Source organism: Periophthalmus magnuspinnatus, chromosome 19 (assembly GCF_009829125.3).
Source record: "Periophthalmus magnuspinnatus isolate fPerMag1 chromosome 19, fPerMag1.2.pri, whole genome shotgun sequence".
NCBI lineage: Eukaryota > Metazoa > Chordata > Actinopteri > Gobiiformes > Gobiidae > Periophthalmus > Periophthalmus magnuspinnatus.
Window position 1 is genome coordinate 17,327,573 of NC_047144.1, and position 19,936 is coordinate 17,347,508.

At 41.3% G+C, this 19,936-nt stretch overlaps 1 protein-coding gene across 1 annotated transcript in view; it reads right to left on the bottom strand.

The window, feature by feature from the left end:
- dock1 (dedicator of cytokinesis 1) overlaps nt 1-19,936 on the bottom strand; it is a 361,518-nt gene that overhangs the window by 283,856 nt on the left and 57,726 nt on the right. The window contains exons 13-17 of the mRNA XM_033984239.2: nt 19,318-19,442; nt 13,712-13,810; nt 13,181-13,253; nt 1,920-2,023; nt 25-208 (exon numbers count right to left, since the gene is read on the bottom strand). Coding sequence (XP_033840130.1) covers nt 25-208; nt 1,920-2,023; nt 13,181-13,253; nt 13,712-13,810; nt 19,318-19,442 — 585 coding nt within the window. The remainder of the gene's footprint in view (nt 1-24; nt 209-1,919; nt 2,024-13,180; nt 13,254-13,711; nt 13,811-19,317; nt 19,443-19,936) is intronic.

Sequence of the window (19,936 nt, forward strand, 5' to 3'; positions counted from 1 at the left end):
TCGATCGAGCCGAAAGTGCGTTACCGTTCTGTGTGAGCTTGGTGGAGCAGACCAGGGTGGAGATCTGGAAGCAGTCCTTGCTGATGCTGCAGTTTCCCAAGTTCTGAGTGGTCTTTCCGGCGGCAGAGTAACCCTTCTCCTCCAGCTCCATCTTTGTGGCCGGGAGGTTCAAGTACAAAGACGAGTCCTCGAACTTCTTTGCTTCAGCCTAAAATAAAATAAAAAATATGGTGGAAAAGCATTTATTTTGGGAGATCAGATAATTCCCAGTTGAATGTTTAAAGTTCTGGCCACAGAGCGTTCCAGCTGAATTAACTCGCACGTAAACAATATGGCTAATGCTAATGCTAACGCTAAAGAAATGTAAACTTTATATCAGCCCTATTCTTCAACATGTACTGTTCAGACCTTTAACCATGTTCTATTCATTTCTCCTCATGGAGCCTCTGAAGTTGTATTTGGAGTGATTCATGTTTGAGTAATCATTCATTTATTTTCAAAACGCCATTTTGTTGATCTGCCCCCGTTTTCATATCTTGATTTACAGACACGATAGCGAAACAAAAACCCAGGATCATGTAGAGCAGGTTAATACGAACATTTAAGACCAAAATGACGAGTCTGACAGCAGCAGTTACAGAGAGAGGGGCCAGAGATTTTCAATAGAAAGTGAATTGGAGTCAGAATCGATGGAGCCGGAAGCGCGCACATGATCACTTCCTGTTTGGAACGCGGCGGCTAGCAGGTTAGCTATGTCCATTTATATAAACAGTCTATGGTTGTAACACACAGGCAGTTTTAATGAGAAATAAATCAATTCTCAGTGTGGGGGCTGACACAGGCTCGATCCTCATTACTGCGCCTACGAACTCTGACTAATTTTTCACATTGTTGCTAATGGTTTTGACATGAAAAGTGTGGGTTTAACTGTGGCTACGTACAATAATATACCACACAGGTGCATGATGGGATATGCATATTACCATGGCAACAATAATGTCAGCGTTTAAATCATAAAGTTGTCCTATAGAACTTTTCTGGTGGTCGCGGAAGGAGGCATCCAAAACTTGTTTTTCTCCATAAAGACGTTACTGCTTTGCCAGGAATGTTCCAAAGTATGGCATTAAAAGTATCAGTCTCCATAAAGACAAGTGGTTGATGTCACCAGGCCAAGTTACAGGTCAGGTCTGTGGAGAGGTGACCCCGCTCAAAGGAAGAACGCACATGTTACAGGTTTTATTATTCTATTGATACAAACACATGCAACTGAATAAATGCAAGATCAATATGTATAATGCCATACTGTGGAATATTCAAAGCAAAGCGGCAACATCTCCATGGAGACAAGCGGTAGTCTGGCCAGAAAAGTTACTCAGCACAACATTAAATGAATAAGTTAATGTGAAATACTCAATTTTAAGACTCTTATAGTGATGTTACCTCCTCAAAAACATACCTGGAGTTGTGTTTTGAGTCTGTTTACGTCTCTCAAAATGCTCTGTTCCACCTTGTGATGTCATCAAGTGGTAGTTCACAAGTTAACTTCTACCTTTTACCTTTTGTTCAGTAGAGATTGGCAATCCCAGGTTCTGAAATCATCCAAATGATTCTAAAGGTGAAGGTGTGTGGAGTTTAAAAACACAGTGGAGCACTTCCTGTATTACCACATGATGACATCACAAGGTGGAACAGAGTGTTTTCAGTTTGAGAGAAGAACTCGGCCTGAAAGTTAATATGAAATACTGAATTAAGAGAGTTCTGTTCCCTTTGCAATGACTAAAACATCTGCCTAAAACTGACAGATTATATAACAAAACATAAGTAGTATATAGTAGTAAATATTTGACAGCTGAAGCAAAATACTGCAGAGTTATTTATTTTATTTATATATTTGTCTTGTGTTCTCTTGATGGACTTACCTTGTACACAATGAGGTCATGCTCCCCGTCCCTCAGAGTGGTGCCGTCGTATCTCATCAGCTTCACAAACGACAGAGCGAAGATCTTTTCTGATTTGTCTTTGGCTGAAGAAAAACAAAACCGGAAACAAAGGCATGTTAGGGTTTTAATATAGTTTAATAAATCAGAGTTTTGTTATAATTTGCACATTTCTTCTTTGCCAAAACTGCACAGAGGGGTTAAGTCCGACAGCTGGTCCATCAGGAACTAGGAGACGCTGTAGGGGATTCAGTTCATATATACAGCATATAGAGATTTAATGAGTTTATATGTAAAGACTCAAGTTAAGACAAGTGTATTTGTACAGCACAAATGGTCCACAAAGTAATTCAAAGTGCTTTACAGAATAAGAAAGATATTAAAGTCACAATACAACAAATCAAAACATAAATAATCATCCTAAAATGAACATTAAAAGAGAAGAGGCAGAATAAAACCCTTTCAGTCACATGCACAGATAAACAGAACCGTTTGGAGCCTGGATTTAAACATTGTCAAAGTAGAGGTCTGTCTCACATCTTCAGGAAGAATGGTCCAGGTTTTAGCTGCAGAAAAATGAAACACTGATTCCCCATGTTTAGTCCTGGTTTAGTCCTGGTTTAGTCCTGGTTTAGTCCTGGTTTAGTCCTGGTTTAGTCCTGGTTTAGTCCTGGTTTAGTCCTGGTTTAGTCCTGGTTTAGCCCTGGTTTAGCCCTGGTTTAGCCCTGGTTTAGTCCTGGCTTAGTCCTGGCTTAGCCCTGATTGAATCTTGGTTTAGCCCTGGTTTGGTCTTTACACTATATAAAAAAAATGTAAACTGCTGACTTTGAAGAAAGCCGTGACAAAAAATCCTTCTCACATTATTCATTTAGCAAATAGAAATAATTTTGTTAATCCTAACTGACCTAAAACAGGAAAGGTTTAGTCTGATTTCATGTAAAACAGTGAGAAAAAAAAAAGCAAATGTGTCTAGTTATATCGTGGACGTAAACTTCTGGTTTCAACTGTATGTGACTTATAGAGATTTAACACAGTTTATATGTAAAAATGTATGAACATTAATAACAGACAAATCAGGCGCCTTCTTTCCCCGACTTCGCTCCCGCTAACGTTAGCAACAAGTTTGATTGACAGCGTTGCTAAGTGGTGTGGGCGGGAAGGGGCGTTACCTTCAACAGTCTCGCTCCGGATTGGCTCTTTGGTTGCTAGGATACTCGCGCTTGGAAATCCAATTATGGAAATCCACTCCAAATTAGCCCGATAACTGTTTTTTTGGTTGTGTCTTAAAATGTATAAAATTTTAAAAATGCTAGTTATCTTTTATTGTTTTTTTAAGTCAAAATAATTGCATGTATTGGTTTAATTGAATTGCTTCGTACTAACAAACTTGCTTTAACTACACAACGCAACTCTTCCTAAACCAAGTGCGTTTGCCATTATGAGTCGATTCAGCGATTTGACGGACAGCTGAAGGTGGAGCAGAGCCGGAGCCGCGGGGATGGACTGGCTCTTTTGTGAGTATTAATGATGTTGTTGAACAGAAGGTGACCTGAAAAGAGCTTTTACAGGAGGTCAATGAGCAGAAGAGGACGCCATTTTACCCCATTTAAAGCAATCAAAAGTCATTCACGAAAACAAGGTCGCCGACTCAACAACCTCGCACTGGAACGCTCGTGGAGGGATTATTCAAATGTTTCAAGTCAGACATTTTGTGAAGAGAATCGCAAATCGACAATATAACGGAATATATTTCTTTTTCTTTTAAAACTGCTTTGAAGATTCATGGTAATGTACTTTATTTCACAATTGTAGTTTCTTAAAGAGACAGTACGCACTTAATCAGAGCCGGCCATTGGCAAAAGTATACTTAGGTGTTGTTTAGGGTCACAACCACTAGGGGGGGGCACATGCTCTGAGAAAACTGCTGTGTCCAAACATTTAACATTTAATTTGAGGCACTCCCAAAAAAATTAAAAAAAAAAAAAATCTTAATGTTTTTAGGTCATATCAGTGTCATCAAATAATAAAATGTGTTTAAAAAAAAAAAAAACAACATTTAGGAGGAGGAGAGGAGCTGAAGACAATAAAATAAAAATAAAATAAAAAATAATAAACATCTTTGTGTTTTAACATCATATCAGTGTCATCAAATAATAATTAAAAAAAAACATTTAGGAGGGGGAGAGGGGCTGAAGACAAGAAAAGGTCATGTTCTAATGCTGTTTCCTCCTCAAAAACAGACCTGGAGTTGTGTTTTGTTTCATTCACACATGTTTGAGTAACACTTTATTATTAGTCTGTCTACATCTCCAAAGCTCAAAATGCTCTGTTCCACCTTGTGATGTCATGAAGTGGTACATTTTCAAGCTAAAATCTACTTTTTTTACCTTTAGTTCAGTAGCAATTGACAGTTCCGGGTCTGAAATCACCCAAATGATTCCAAATGTGAAGGTGTGTGGAGTTTAAAAACACAGTGGAGCACTTCCTGTATCACCACTTGATGACATCACAAGGTGGAACAGAGTGTTTTCAGTTTGAGAGAAGAACTCCGCCTAAATAAGCAGAAAATGTATATGTTTGTGATGAGGAAACAACATTAGAACAGAGATCAGAGAATAGTGTAATATGGGGACTTTAATACTGCAAAAATAAGAAAAAAATGTAAGTATAAATGTGTATATAAAGCAAAAGTACTTGTATAAAGTATCGTCAGACTAATACTTGTGTCTGTGTACAGTTTAAATACAAGGCCATAGATCATCAGAGGAAACCAGCAGCTCAGACTTCGGACTCTGGCTCTGCATAAATCCTCTCATTGGTTTGCTGCCCATGGCCTCACTGCTGAATAATGACGAGCCCTGAAGATCAGAGAAACAGCGCCCCCTGTGTGAGGAGAGGTGAACTGCAGCCTGGGGAAAAAGTCTTTAAAGTTGTCGAATATGTGATGAGATGTGTCTAGTTCAACAGATGAAGGATTCTGTGGTGGAGTTTGATAATGTGTTAGTGTCACAATGAAGATGTTTGTTTATGTTGAATGTTTCTGTGGTTAAAAGGATGATATGCATGAGACTTTCTGGTGCAAAGTAGTTAGTAGTAGTAGTTGTAGTATTAGTCAGAGTTGTAGTGGTAGTATTTGGCTGTAGTAATAGAAGTAGTAGTCCAAGTTGTAGTGGTAGTATCTTTCTGTCTGTCTTCTACTAATAGTAGTAGAAGTAAGAGGAGTAGTAGTGGCAGTAGCAGTAGTAGTAGTATCTGTCTGCAGTAGCGGTAGCAGTAGTACTAGTAGTAATAGTAGTCGTAGTAGTAATAGTAGTACTAGTAGTACTAGTAGTAGTAGTAATAATAGTTGTAGTAATAATAGTTGTAGTGGCAGTATCCGTCTGTCTGTAGTACTAGTAATAGTAGTAGGAGTAGTAGTAGTAGTAGTTATGTCTGTAGTAGCAGTAGTAGTAATAGTATTAGTAGTCATAGTAGCAATAGTAGTACTAGCAATAGTAGTAGAAGTAAGAGTAGTAGCAGCAAGTGTTGTCACAATGCTCGATACCGATTCTGATTCCATGATGATAAAACACTATTTCTTTAAACAATATACTCCTATTTTACACATTACATGTTCGTACTTGCTGTTCTATTCCCACATGGCCTTATATCCGTGTAATCCCTCAGTGTCCAGTAGGTTCATACTGGTCCATGTGTGTATACTAGTCTGTGTGTCTTATATGTGTGAAAGATACAGCTCAACATCATTATAAATATATTCAGGAAAGAGTCAGTTCTGTCAGTGCTACATTTTAATATTGAACCTGCGAATAATGAGTATCTAGTTTTGATAATAGTTTTAGTATCAATTAGCATCTGATATTTAAACTTTTGACAACCCTGTGCAGTAGAAGTATTAATTTAGACTGTGGACAGAAACTAGGCCAAGACAGCCCACAGTTTTTCAATAGAAAGTGAATTGGAGCCAGAGTCGATGGAGCCAGAAGCACGCCCATGATCACTTCCTGTTTGGAACGCGGCGGCTAGCAGGTTAGCTATGTCCATTTATATATACAGTCTATAGAAATACCACGTTTTTATTTCATTGCGCCAAATAATGAGTCAGAGTTGGAAACAGGTCATTCTCTGGACAGCCGTCAATCAAACTCATGCTCTCTGCGGGTGAGCCGTCTTTTCAGATAAACGTCCAAAGCTGAACTCTCCTCCAGGTGCAGTCCCAAACATGATGAGGACGGGGGACGGAGCCAAGATGGCGGGTGTTGGAGCTGCAGTGGTCTGTGTGATACGGGCAGAGAGTGGAGAACAGGACTCTAAAGCCTATCGTCAGAGGGAGGTTCTGAAGGACTCTATTGAAAAGATTGAGACGAGCTGTGATATCAACCCCGCTAAAAGTCTACAGCACAGTGAGGGAACGTTTGGACGGATTCTGGTGAACGATTTGAACATTTTCACATTCAAATTCATTTCATGTGTCTTTATTTCTACAGGGAGAGCGCAACGAGAGCATCAGACAAACAAAACACAACGGAATAGGTCCATTTAAAACACGAGGCGTGATTAGAAATGCTTATCACATTAAGGGCATTAGTGGCACCAATCTTGGTCCGTCCCATGATTGTATATATAAACGGACATAGCTAACCTGCTAGCTGCCGCGTTTTAAATAAGTGATCATAAACGTGCTTCTGGCTCCATCAACTCTGGCTCCAATTCACTTTCTATTGAAAAACTCAGGCCCCTCTCTCTGTAATTGCTGCTGTCAGACTCATCATTTTGGTCTTAAAATGTTCGTATTAACCCGCTCTACACGAAACAGGTTGCTAGTGTTAGCCGTTTTAGCTTGAGCTGTTAAAAGAGCAAGAATTTCCACATCTCACACACACACAAAAAATGAATAGTCCAGTTTGTCTGATTATTATTGGTTCATAAAAACTTGTGCTAATCCAATCTGATCATTATTTATGACACAAATCAACTTTTATCAGTCTTTTATCAGACTTTTGACTTTTTTTCAACAGCCTCGCTCCTGATTGGCTCTTTGGTTGCTATGATACTCGCAGTCGGAAGTCCAAATAAGGAAATCGACTCCAAATTAGCCACAATAACTGCTCTAGCCTCAATGAGCTTCATTTGACACTCACTTAGTCCACTTTTTTATACAGTCTATGGTCCCACGTCTTGTTTCTAGTCCAGTGCGGCGTCACAGCAGCAGCAGGAGTCCAGCCTTTGTTTCACTAATACATTTACATTCCTCTGGACCCCTCCCTCCACTCGAATATACAAAAACAAACTATCCCACCGCAGCCTCTGTTCCTCTGGGACTTTTTTATTAGGCCTCAGCGACGAGCCTCATCTGCATTCCTCCACAGAGCCGGAGTCAGTTCAGGTGAGCTCGTTTCTAAAGCAACGGTTCCAGGCCGATAAGAGCCGTCGGTGGGGTTCAAAGGCACGATTCATAACAGAATTAGACGCCGGAGAAGTGAAGAGCCCGGCCGTGGAAAGAGGGATCTCCAAGTGTATTGTCTCCGAGCCAAAAGTCCAAAGACGAGGCCAAAACCAGGTGGAGAGAGATGCAGAAATGGAGGAGGGAGAGGTGGAGGTGTAGAGACAGGGAGTGACAAAATGGGAGACAGAATAGAGGTGGGGCTAACGCTAATGATGATTTTAGTGGTCGACATGATTATTAAACGATTATTTCTACTGTAGTTTTTACTGTAAAACGAGACTTTTTAAAAACATTATGAACCACGTAAAGGTTGAAATCTGGAGAATTAACGCTTCGAGATACAGATTATTTACAAATTGTTAATGAAAACCTGGATTTGTTTATGCTTTTTTTTGACATTTTCTTTTAATAATGTCGCGGTTTTGTTTTTATGAAAGGTCTTTCTATATGTGTTTTAGAGTCTGGAAACTGTAAAAGGTCACATTTTTATACAGCGCTTTTCCACCTTCAAAGCGCTTTATATCAAGGAGCCTCTCACACATTCACACACACATTCAAAAGGGTGAAATGTCTTGCCCAAGGACACAACAACAGCATTCATCTGTAAGTATAATACATAATATAGCACAGTCCAAGCCAAGACACGACGCACTCGCTTAAAATAAAGTTATAGTCTAAACTTGACCATTTTTTCCTTTTCTTCGTGTTCTACAAGTTGTGTTTAAATGGAGATAGATTTCCTGATGGCTGGAGCGAAATGATATAAATTACCTCTAAATGCGATAGGAAAGAACGAGACCCAGGGGGCAGCGTTTAAGCACAGCAGCTTTGAAAGTTTATCCAGCAAGTGAACACAAAAAGACTCAAGCCTGGACATTGCACAGGAGAAGTATTGAAGTATTTAAGTAATCCGGACGCCCCGCCAAAGATACAACAAAAGCAAAAGTAAAGTTATGTTTAAATCGTTACTAGCTCAACTCTTCTCCCTGGCATTTAATTCTAGCTGGACATGATATTCATTTCGTTTATTCATTTCATTCGAGCACATGTCTTAGGTACTTAATGCACATTTCACTCATTTGTTCTTATATAAAGGTTGAAAAGGAGTGGGAAGAAGAAAACTTATTAAATCCAACCTCTTCCATTAGGACAAAAATTAAATGGTTGGTTTAAGCTTCCTATTCAGTTGCAAAAAATAAAAAAATAAAAAAAGAATACATATGCACACACATAAATACCATATATACACACATACATATCACATATACATATATTTAAAATAAAGTTATAGTCTAAACTTGACCATTTTTCCTTTTCTTCGTGTTCTATAAGTTGTGTTTAAATGGAGATAGATTTCCTGATGGCTGGAACAAAATTATATAAATTACCTCTAAATGTGATATATACATAGACACACACATACACACATACACACATACATACATTTACATACACAGACTAGTACAATATATGACAATAAATGCAGCAAAACGTCACTAACAATAATGTAGATGTACAGTGTTGCTATAAATAACATGAGGCATTTCTAAATTGCAATAGAAAGAAAAAACATACCAACGATGGTGATGTTAAAAATTCCACAACAGTGAGAACAAGAAAAGAGCAAAGGTAAAGAAACAATAAGCGTAAAGTATAAAGTAGAACCAACACTGATACAGAGAAAGTGCAGTGTGACTTTATCTTCTATCTTTGGTTGTGTCTGCAGGTCCACACTCTTCCCTACAGGGGGCGATATTCAGGGGTCACGCCATTTTTAGAGCTCTCTGAATGACGCTGGTGAAAAAGCGGTGCACTCAAAATTTCCCACAATGCACCTTGGAAAGTAGCGAGCGTCAGTGGTCATTAGAGCGGTCAATATAGCCCACAATGCATTGCGAGAGTCGTAAACAGAGCAATGGACAGAGACAGGTCTTAAACTGGATATAACACGACTGAATGAAGGAGATAGAAGCGTCGATTTATTTCACTGTGGATCCTGATTATGAATAAAACACTTTTAAATAAACCGTTGCTGTTGTAAACCTGTTAGCATTAGCCACTTAGCTTAGCATTAGCTTAGCCTGAGCTGTTAACAGAGCGAGAATTTCCACATCTATGATAAAAACTTTAATCTGTATGTGTTTTTTGTTGACTTTTATGTGAAGCACTTTGGTCAACTAGAGTCGTTTTAAATGTTTTATGGAAATAAACTTGACAAACCGTTAGTCCTTAAATTTAATTTCAATTTATATAAACAAATATAACAAATCCGCCCCGATCCCTGTTCACGAAATCACTCTTCAAACTTTTTTCCTGTATTCAAACGTCTGTTAAAGTTGCACTATGTAACTTTTCTAGTGGAATTTCCGAGATCTTCTTATCTGCTCATCTCCATGCTGTTTGTAATGTTCCGCTGTATTGCATTCCTGGCATTACAAACATCTAAGAGCTTAATTTGAACAAAGGAAACATGGGGAAAAGAGATAAGTTTAATGCCGTACTGTGGAACATTCCAAGCAAAGTGGTAAACGTCTCCGTGCGGACGAGCTGTGGGCAGATGGTCGATAACTTCTGCTCTTCCCCTACGCCCGAAAAGTTACATAACACTGCTTTAATATGTTTAATATTTAATACATAAACAACATATGTGGATTTTCTTGAGTAATTCTAACAGACTGGTGAGATCTTTACGATCAATATGCTCCACTTTAAGGCAAATGTAGAGAGTTATAATAAAAAATGAATGAAAAACAAAAAAAACAACTGCTGTTCTGTGGATATTGATTAAAGGGGCCGTGTCACACTGTTTTCTGATCAATGTTCTAATGTTGTTTCATCACAAACAGACCTAGAGTTGTGTTTTGTTTCATTCACACATGTTTAACACACAAACCCTGCATAGCTGGGTTCTTCTCTCAAACTGAAAACACTCTATTCCACCTTGTGATGTCATCATGTGGTAATACAGGAAGTGCTCCACTGTGTTTTTAAACTCCATTCACCTTCATATTTAGAATTATTTGGATTATTTAAGCCCTGGAATTTCCAATCTCTGCTGAACTGAGCAGACAGAGTGAGGAGCAGACAGAGGGAGGAGTAGAAAAAGTGAGGAGCAAAGAGACAGAGGAGTGATGGAGCGAGAGAGGAGCAGACGGAGAGAGGAGCAGACAGAGCGAGGAGCAGAGAGAGGAGTAGAGAGAGGGAGGACCAGAAAGGGAGAGGAGCAGAGAGAGCGAGGAGCAGAGAGAGGAGCAGAGAGAGGGAGGAGCAGACTGAATGAGAGAGGAGTAACAGAGGGCAAAGCAGAAAGAGGGTGGAGCAGATGAAGCAAGAGAGGAGCAGAGAGAGGGAGGACCAGAAAGAGAGAGGAGCAGACGGAGAGAGGAGCAGACAGAGCGAGGAGCAGAGAGAGGAGCAGAGAGAGGGAGGAGCAGACTGAATGAGAGAGGAGCAGACAGAGGGCAAAGCAGAAAGAGGATGGAGCAGATGAAGCAAGAGAGGAGCAGACCGAGGGAGGACCAGAAAGAGAGAGGAGCAGACAGAGCGAGGAGCAGAGAGAGGGAGGAGCAGAGAGAGGGAGGAGCAGAGAGAGGGAGGAGCAGAGAGAGGGAGGAGCAGAGAGAGGGAGGAGCAGAGAGAGGGAGGAGCAGACAGAGGGAGGACCAGAAAGAGAGAGGAGCAGACAGAGCGAGGAGCAGAGAGAGGGAGGAGCAGAGAGAGGGAGGAGCAGAGAGAGGGAGGAGCAGAGAGAGGGAGGAGCAGAGAGAGGGAGGAGCAGACAGAGGGAGGACCAGAAAGAGAGAGGAGCAGACAGAGCGAGGAGCAGACAGAGGGAGGAGCAGAGAGAGGGAGGAGCAGAGAGAGGGAGGAGCAGAGAGAGGGAGGAGCAGAGAGAGGGAGGAGCAGAGAGAGGGAGGAGCAGAGAGAGGGAGGAGCAGACAGAGGGAGGAGCAGACGAGGGATGAGCAGACAGAGGGAGGAGCAGACGAGGGATGAGCAGACAGCGTGAGAGAGGAGCAGACAGAGTGAGGAGCAGACGGAGGGAGGAGCAGACGGAGGGAGGAGCAGGAGCAGCTGGGATGGAGCAGCCAAACTCCCACATAAAGCACATTAGAAAACAGAAGGTCGTTACAGAGCTGGCCATTCGGATCCGGCCAATTGGTCCTAATTAAAAATCTCTTCAGAAAATAGTCCATACCCAGCTGGAACCACAGACAAGGCCTGTCATGAGTCTGCCAACAGGGAGGGTCTAATATCTGGGATGAATCTGACCTTCAGAACGCAGTATGACGCAGTGGTTTTAGTTATGGTAGTATATTAGTAGTATGAAGTAATTTGAATTATTTATACAGCACTTTTAAAGCAACTTGAGCTGAGCAAAGTCTGTCACATAAAAGTCAACAACAAAACAAATAAACAGATACAAGATACACAGGAAAAGAACAACAAAGCAACAAAAGTGTTTAGTGTTAAATGCCAGGGAGAAGAGATGGGTTTCAGTCAAGTCTAGTTCTCATCTCTGACACCTGTGAATCTTCAGGTTATAATTTACACATTTTAAATCATAATATTCAGCTAAAACGAATCAAATCCGCTGAATTCTGCGTTATAAAACTGTGACCAAAACCAGGACTAAATCATGACTAAACCGGGACTAAACCAGGACTAAACCAGGACTAAACCAGGACTAAACCAGGACTAAACCAGGACTAAACTGGAACTAAACCAAGACTAAACCAGTACTAAACTGGGACTAAACTAGGACTAAACCAAGACTGAGCTAGGACTAAAGCATGACTAAACCAGGCCTAAAACAAGACTAAACAAGGACTAAACCAGGACTAAACCGGGACTAAACCGGGACTAAACGAGGACTAGACCAGGACTAAACCAGGACTAAACCGGGACTAAACCGGGACTAAACGAGGACTAGACCAGGACTAAACCAGGACTAAACCAGGGCTAAACCAGGTCTACACCAGGACTAAACATGGGGAAGCAGCATTTCATTTTTCTGCAGCTAAAACCTGGAACAATCATCATGAAGATGTGAAACAGGCCTCGACTTTGACAACATTTAAATCCAGGCTCCAAACTGTTCTGTTTATCTGTGCATGTGACTGAAAGAGTTTTATTCTGCCTCTTCTCTTTTCATGTTGATTTTCCGATGATTATTTATGTGTTGATTTGTTGTACTGTGATTTTAACATCTTTCCTTATAAATGTTTAAATTTGTATTTCCTAAAACGTTCCATCTCTCTCTTAAATCATCCACACTTCCCACACCGGCCTGTAGCTACATGTGGATAAAAAATGATCATTAAAAACATTTTATCGTTGTATTTTTATAACTTTCCTTATCATTTCTCATGTCACGCTCCTCGCTAATAATAACAACATTTATAAATTTAAAATATCAAGTGCACAACTATTTAAATCAATCATCGTCTTCTCCATCTGTTGAGCGCAGATGGAAAAGGACGACGATGGAATAAAAATATGATGAAAATCTACTACTTAAAATGTTTAGGCGAAATAGTCTCATTTTTATAGAGCACTTTACATCAAGGAACCACTCACCCGTTCACACACACATTCATACACCAGAGTACACAGACACTTTCAGATTAATGGACGTACGCTCTACCAACTGAGCCACTATCGCCCTAAAAGAACTGATCAGGGCAGATGCAACTTTTTGAAACATTTTTGTGACAATTTGGGGTTTGTGCTCAAGACCTGAGGAAGCGCAAACATCACCCCTTCAAAAAGATCCAAAGTCAACATTTGTACTCACAGTCCTGGGACGAGCGGTGCCGGAAAGTGAAACGCAGATGGCTCCGGTTCACGTCTTCGATCGGAATCGCGACCTGAAGGAACACAGAGCTGGTTCAGATGAAAGTGGCAGGAAAAAGTCTGATATTTTTCACGTCAGATGTTTATATTGTGTTTTGTTTCATTCACACATGTTTGAGTAACACTTTATTATTAGTCTGTCTACATCTCCAAAGCTCAAGATGCTCTGTTCCACCTTGTGATGTCATGAAGTGGTAGTTTTCAAGTTAACAGCTCCTTTTACCTTTAGTTCAGTGGAGATTGGCAATTTCCGGGCTGAAATGATCCAAATGGTTTTAAATGTGAAGGTGTATGGAGTTTAAAAACGCAGTGGAGCACTTCCTGTATTACCACATGATGACATCACAAGGTGGAACAGAGTGTTTTCAGTCAGAGAGAAGAGCTCAGCCCATTTATATATACAGTCTATGCCGGAATCAAAAGGAATCACACTTTTTCCACTTTACAGGAACAAGCTGAAAATGATCTTTACCTTGATTGTTTCAAACCAGCGCGGCTGCTTCACTTGGTAATAAATGACGGACTTGTACTCGTTTATCCCGTCATCTCCCGCTCCAGGAAAGATCACACTCTAGAGGAAAAAGAAAGAACAAAAAAATACAACATTAGAACAGAAATAATAAGTGTGAACCATTGGAAGCTGTCGCACTTTGACTGAAAAACTGCTAATTTAAAACACTGATAAATGTAACACAAGAGCCTTAAGCTAAACTCTACACACGGCCCCTGATCGCACACGTCTGTACACGGCCCCTGATCACACACACATGCACACGGCCCCTGATCACACACACAGGCACACGGCCCCTGATCACACCGCTCTGGAAATTGGACAGAAATGAAAGATGCATTATTTAAACGTGACCAACAGAGGAGGGTGAACAGGGATAGTGGAAGATAACAAGCAGAGAAGGATGAAGAGAGGAAGAGAGAAGTGGAGGAGGAAAATAGAAGGAGAGAGAAGGGGGAAGGCAGGAGTGAGTGAGAGAGAGAGGAAGAGAGAAACGGATGAGGAGAGATGAAATATGGCACAGCGCCAGGAGCAGCTGGTGGAGTTGGACACAGCTCCACGTGTCTCTAACAGGTCACAGAGACACTGATGAAACTAGAGCACGCTGTGGGGACACTGTGGTGTGTGGGGACACTATGGGGACGCTGTGGGGACGCTGTGGGGACGCTGTGGGGACGCTGTGGAGACGCTGTGGAGACGCTGTGGAGACGCGGTGGAGAAGCGGTGGAGAAGCGGTGGAGACGCGGTGGAGACGCGGTGGAGACGCGGTGGAGAAGCGGTGGAGATGCTGTGGTGTGCAGACTCTATGGGTACACTGTGCGGACGCTCTGGGGACGCTGTGGGGACACTGTAGGGACGCGCTGGAGATGAGATGCAGACGCTGTGGCGATGCCGTGAGGACACCGTAAAGACTCAGAAATTCTCAATTTGTATGAAAATAGTTTCATGTATGAAATATTTATTAATACTAGAAGCAAAATTAAGTGCAGTTCTTACAAACACTGGAGGAGGAGTCTGAAGTGTGTTGCTCATGAACAACAACATCAGAAAGTACAGGCCAGGACGGGATCAAACCAACAACCTTCAAATTCTTCAGTGAAAGCTCTGCCATTGCACCAAATATCACAAGCTGCAATTTCTTGAGCAAAATTAGTTTCAGTTTATTTTATTCTCAAAAAAGTACACCTAAAAGTGTTTGTGTGTTCATCATTGTCAAAAGCATCGAAAATCAGATACTAATCGATAATGAAACTGGTATCAAGTCTGTTCCTTGGTATTGAAATAGTCTGAAATTTTAGTATCGTGACAGATTTGTAAACAACTGAATTTTGATTTTAACTTCCATTTTCCAGAGTCCCATTTCTTATTTTACATCAGTGTTCCCAAACTAAATCTTTCCCTGCAGAGGCGCAGTGACAGCAGGAAGCACAGACCTGGCATCACCTGTCAATCAATACAAAGCCTCTCTCCTCTCCCTCGATCTGTGTCTGCGAGCGTCTGAAACACTGCTGCGCTAACAGGTTCTGACAACCACCAATTATGAAGAAAAACAGGAAGCGGCCGCCTTGTGAAACTGCACTGGACCGTAGGGCAGGTGGAGCGAGCCCCTCCATCAAACAGGGGCGGAACTGGGAATAAATGGGACAGAGTGAAAGAAAAGGGTCTGGTGTTGGTCACAGGTGGAAAGGTGAGAGAGAGGAGGGAATGGAAGGAGTGAGGAGGCGCTGTGTCCTGATGAAGGGAGTGAGGAGAACCTTGTATTGGATGTGGTATTGTACGAGGAGGAGTCAGCGGAGTTGTTTGAGGACAGGGTGAGGTGTGGGTCAGGTTTTCTCTGGAGCGGGTGTGGGTGAGGAGGCGGGTGTAGGTGAGGTGGTCTCTGGAGCGGGTGGGGTGTGGGTGAGGAGGCGGGTGTGGCACTAGTCCAGTCTGGAGGTGATGAAAACCTGAATGGAGATTTCCGCAGTATAAGCGTTAGGGGCGGAGACAGGACAGGGCGGAGACAGAGAGGGGCGGAGATGGGCGATGTTGCGGAGGTGGAAAAAATATGCGTTGCTGATGCGGCTGATGTGAGAGGGGAGGAGCCATGATGATGCTGAGGTTGAAAATGAATAAAAGTTTGGTCGTATTTTCCTTAAAGCTGCTGTTTGTACTTAGACTGTCAGAGAAAACATCAGGTCTGTGTGAGAGCAGCAGCTTTAACCTTTAACCTTTAACCTTTAACCTTTAACCTGAGACGTTTCTGATGTGAGTCTCAGATCTATTGTGACATTTTATGAAAAAATAAATAAAATTCAAATGTTTTATTTTTTACTTCTCTGACCTGAAAAACATGAGTCTGTGTCCAACTCCACCAGCTGCTCCTGGCTCTGCTCCACCTCTTCTCTCTACATCAGCCTCTCTCTTTCCCACTCTCTCACTCTCACTTATCATTTTTGGCCCCCTCGTTACTTCTCTCTCACTCCTTCTGTCTCCTTGCTTCTCTGTTTTTTCTCCTTCTCCCTCCTTCCTTCTCCCTCTCCATCTCTTCCTCTCTCCTTTCTCTCTGTCATTTTCTTCTCTCTCTCCTTCTTTGTCTCCCTCTCCTCTCTCACTCACCTTCTCTCCCAACTCTCTTCCTTCTCCCTCTCCTTCGATCTTCCCCTCTCTCCTCTCTCTCTCCCTCTTCCTTCTCTCCCTACTCTTTTCCTTCTCTCACTCTCCTTCCTTTTCTCTCTCTCTCTCTCCTTCCTTCCTTCTCCCTCTCTTCCCCCCTATTCCTTCTCTCCCTACTCTCTTCCTTCTCCCTCTCCTCTCTCTCACTCACCTTCTCTCCCTATTTTCTTCCTTCTCCCTCTCTTTCTATCCCCTCTCACTTCCTTCTCTCTCCTCCCATGTCTCTCTCACCTTCCTTCTCCTTCATCTTCTCTCTCCCTCTCTTCCCCTCTCCTTTCCCTCCTCCCCTCTCTCTTTTTCTTCTTCTTCTATTTACATATAAAACCATCCCAAACACATATATTTCCCGTTTGTGTTTCCCTTCATCTCCTGCTCCATCCTGACCTCTGACCTCTGTTGTGTCCAGCATGTCTCCACATTATAATCCCAGCTCCACTCTTTCTCTTTCACGCCGCTCGTCCAAATCACTCCCAATCCACATTCACGTATATAATTCCGACTCCCAGGGGATGGAGTAACTACGCTCGTTCCTGATTGGCTCTTATAGTCAGCCCCTCCCACGAGTCGGGCTTTATCATCAGACCAATCAGACGCCATTATAGCCCTGCAATCCCACAGAGAAGTCCACAGAGGGAGGGCGGGCTCGGGCTGATAAACGGGAAAAGTCCATTTAACAAACAGAACGTGAGAGTTTTTAGAACGGCGAGATCGTCAAAAATCACTACTTATGTTTTTATTTATGTGTTTATCCAGAACGACCAGTCAAAAGTTTGAATCTGAAGTCGTGTCAAGTGTTTTTTGTTTGCTACTTTCTACATTTTAAATACACACAGAAGACATCAAATATATAGTGCCAGATGAAATAACAGCTCAATATATTTTTTTTAATATATGTTAGATTCCAGTCCCTCAAAGTCTCCACCACAGACCCACAACTAGCGCTCATCGAGGCTAGCAGTTATAGCGGCAAATTTGGAGCCAAATTCCATATTAGGAATTCCGATCATGAGTATCATAGCAACCAAAGAGCCAATCCGGAGCGAGGCTGTTGAAGGTAACGCCCCTTCCCGCCCACACTGGTGGTTTAGCAGGGAGCGGGAGTCAATCAAACCTCTTGCTAATGCTAACGGGAGCAACCTCGGTGAAAAGAGGCGTCTGATTTGTCTGTTATTAATGTTCGTATCTTGATTTACAGACACAATAGTGAAATAAAAACACCAGGATCATGTAGAGCGGGTTAATACAAACATATTAAGACCAAAATTACTTCAAATTCGCGGCGGCTAGCAGCTTAGCGATGTACATTTATATATAGAGTCTATGGTTAGCTCTAGCAAAAAACAGTAGTTAAGGTTGTAGTCAAATAAAGTCAAATAAAGATATGTCCAGATCTATGTATTTGACCCAAACTGCAAACACAACGACACAAGTTCAAGCAAAAAACAACTATTTATACAGAAAAATACACTAGGAAACTGCATTTATATGTAAAAAGCCAAAATAAATACCCAATATAATGTATCAAACACACTTCCTCATTCCCGGTGCTTTTCCGCTGGTTTTATTTACTCCAAAGTGACTGATGCTCCAAACATCCAACAGGCAAAATAAAATATATTTATGCAAAAACATGAGCTGAGTTTGCAGTTTTTCAGCCCCCGGGACTTTAGTCTGATAAAGGGAAATTATACGACAGCGTTGGGTCAAAATCCACCTCGGAAACAACATTATTTGGGCGACTGTTTTCAAAGCAGAGGTTTATTTAAACAAGAAGGAAACTGTAAAGGCCAATGTAAAAATAGTTCTACAACACTACAGTACCATAAACTACTGCAGTACAAGAACTTTGGAGTTATATAAGCAATATCTACATTCGGAAATAGAAACTTTAATTCTGATTTAAATGTAAAAGTTGTTTTGTTTTCCGTTTTCTGAAATTGGACCCTGGAGCGTAAATGTTTGAGTTGGTCTTTTGTCGCATTGTTCCAGTGTTTTTAAATCTGCTGCACAAATCAACATAAAAATCAAGTTACAAATGGACCCAACAAAAAATAAATGAGATCAGTCTGAATGGGTATCGGCTCCATCATATCGGTTCAGCGATATCAGTTCTATCATATCGGCTTCATGATATCGGCCCAACCATATCGACTCCATGATATCGGTTCCAACATATCGGCTCCATGATATTGGTTCCATCAAATTGGGCTTCATGATATCGGTTCCATTTGTGTCAGCTTCATGATATCGGTTCCACCATATAGACTCCATGATATCGGTCCCAGTGTATCAGTTTCATAATATTGGTTCCATCAAATTGGGGTTTCATGATATCGGTTCCATCATATCAACTCCACGATACCAGCTTCGTGATATCGGTTCCATCAAATCGGCTTCATGATATTGGTTCCATTGTATCAGCTCCATGATATCGGTTCCACCTTACAGACTCCATGATATCGGTTCCACCTTACAGACTCCATGATATCGGTTCTGTGATATCACTTCAATCAATATCTGTATCTCTCTTGCTGGATACATTTTGTTGTATGTTACCAGTGTTTTGTTTTGATTTGTTATCCATTAGTATCGGGTTGTGATCCCAAACGTTTAAGTATCGATATCGGTACTGTAACTGAAAAAGCTGGATTGATAACTTCCGCAAGTATCGGCTCCGTGATATCAATTCGTCAACCAAAGAGCCGAGCTGGAGCGAGGCTATTGAAGGTAATGCCCCGGCACGCCCCCTTAGCAACGCTGTCAATCAAACCTGTTGCTAAGCGGGAGAGACGACGCCTGATTTGTCTTATTAATTTTCATCTCTTGACTTACAGACACAATAGCGAGACGCAAACATTTTAAACTCAAAATGACGAGTCTGTTCAAACAAAGTCACATCTGCAGGACGTTACCTCCAGTCTCTTCCCGTCCTCGTCGTAAACGGACATGGTCACCTCCACGTTTTTCGGGGTCGTTTTACTTCCTTTGTCGAAGTCTCCCTGGACCAGAGTCACGTAGATGTCGTTCCTCACGTCACCTATAGAAGAAAATACAAGGTTTCAAGATTCTGAACAAATGGGAAACTTAAAATGTGCAAAAGTTGTAGCCTATTTTCTACAGTTATTTTGTATGCAAAGAGTTTAAATCTTTTCAGTAAGGCGCCAACATTACTCCTGTTCAAATAAAAATCCAAATTTCAACAGTCATAATAATCTAATCACAGTAATTGAACAAAACATCCTGTATCTATGGTGTCTACTATGTAAAAACGCTCTTATCCCTGTAGTTTAAACCTCTACAAACATGTTCTGAAACGTATTTAAACTTTTGTCTTTTGTATTAAAACTATCGTCGTAATTAAAAAAAAATAAACTTGAAAAACAAAAGTGAAATGACCAAGTTTGTTTGTAAGAGTTTAAAGCACAAGAAAAACAGGTTTTATACATAAGAGGTAAAGTACTGTTCTCAAGTACACATTTGAGGCATATGTATTTTTACTTAAGTACATTTTACAGCGTGTACTTTTACTTT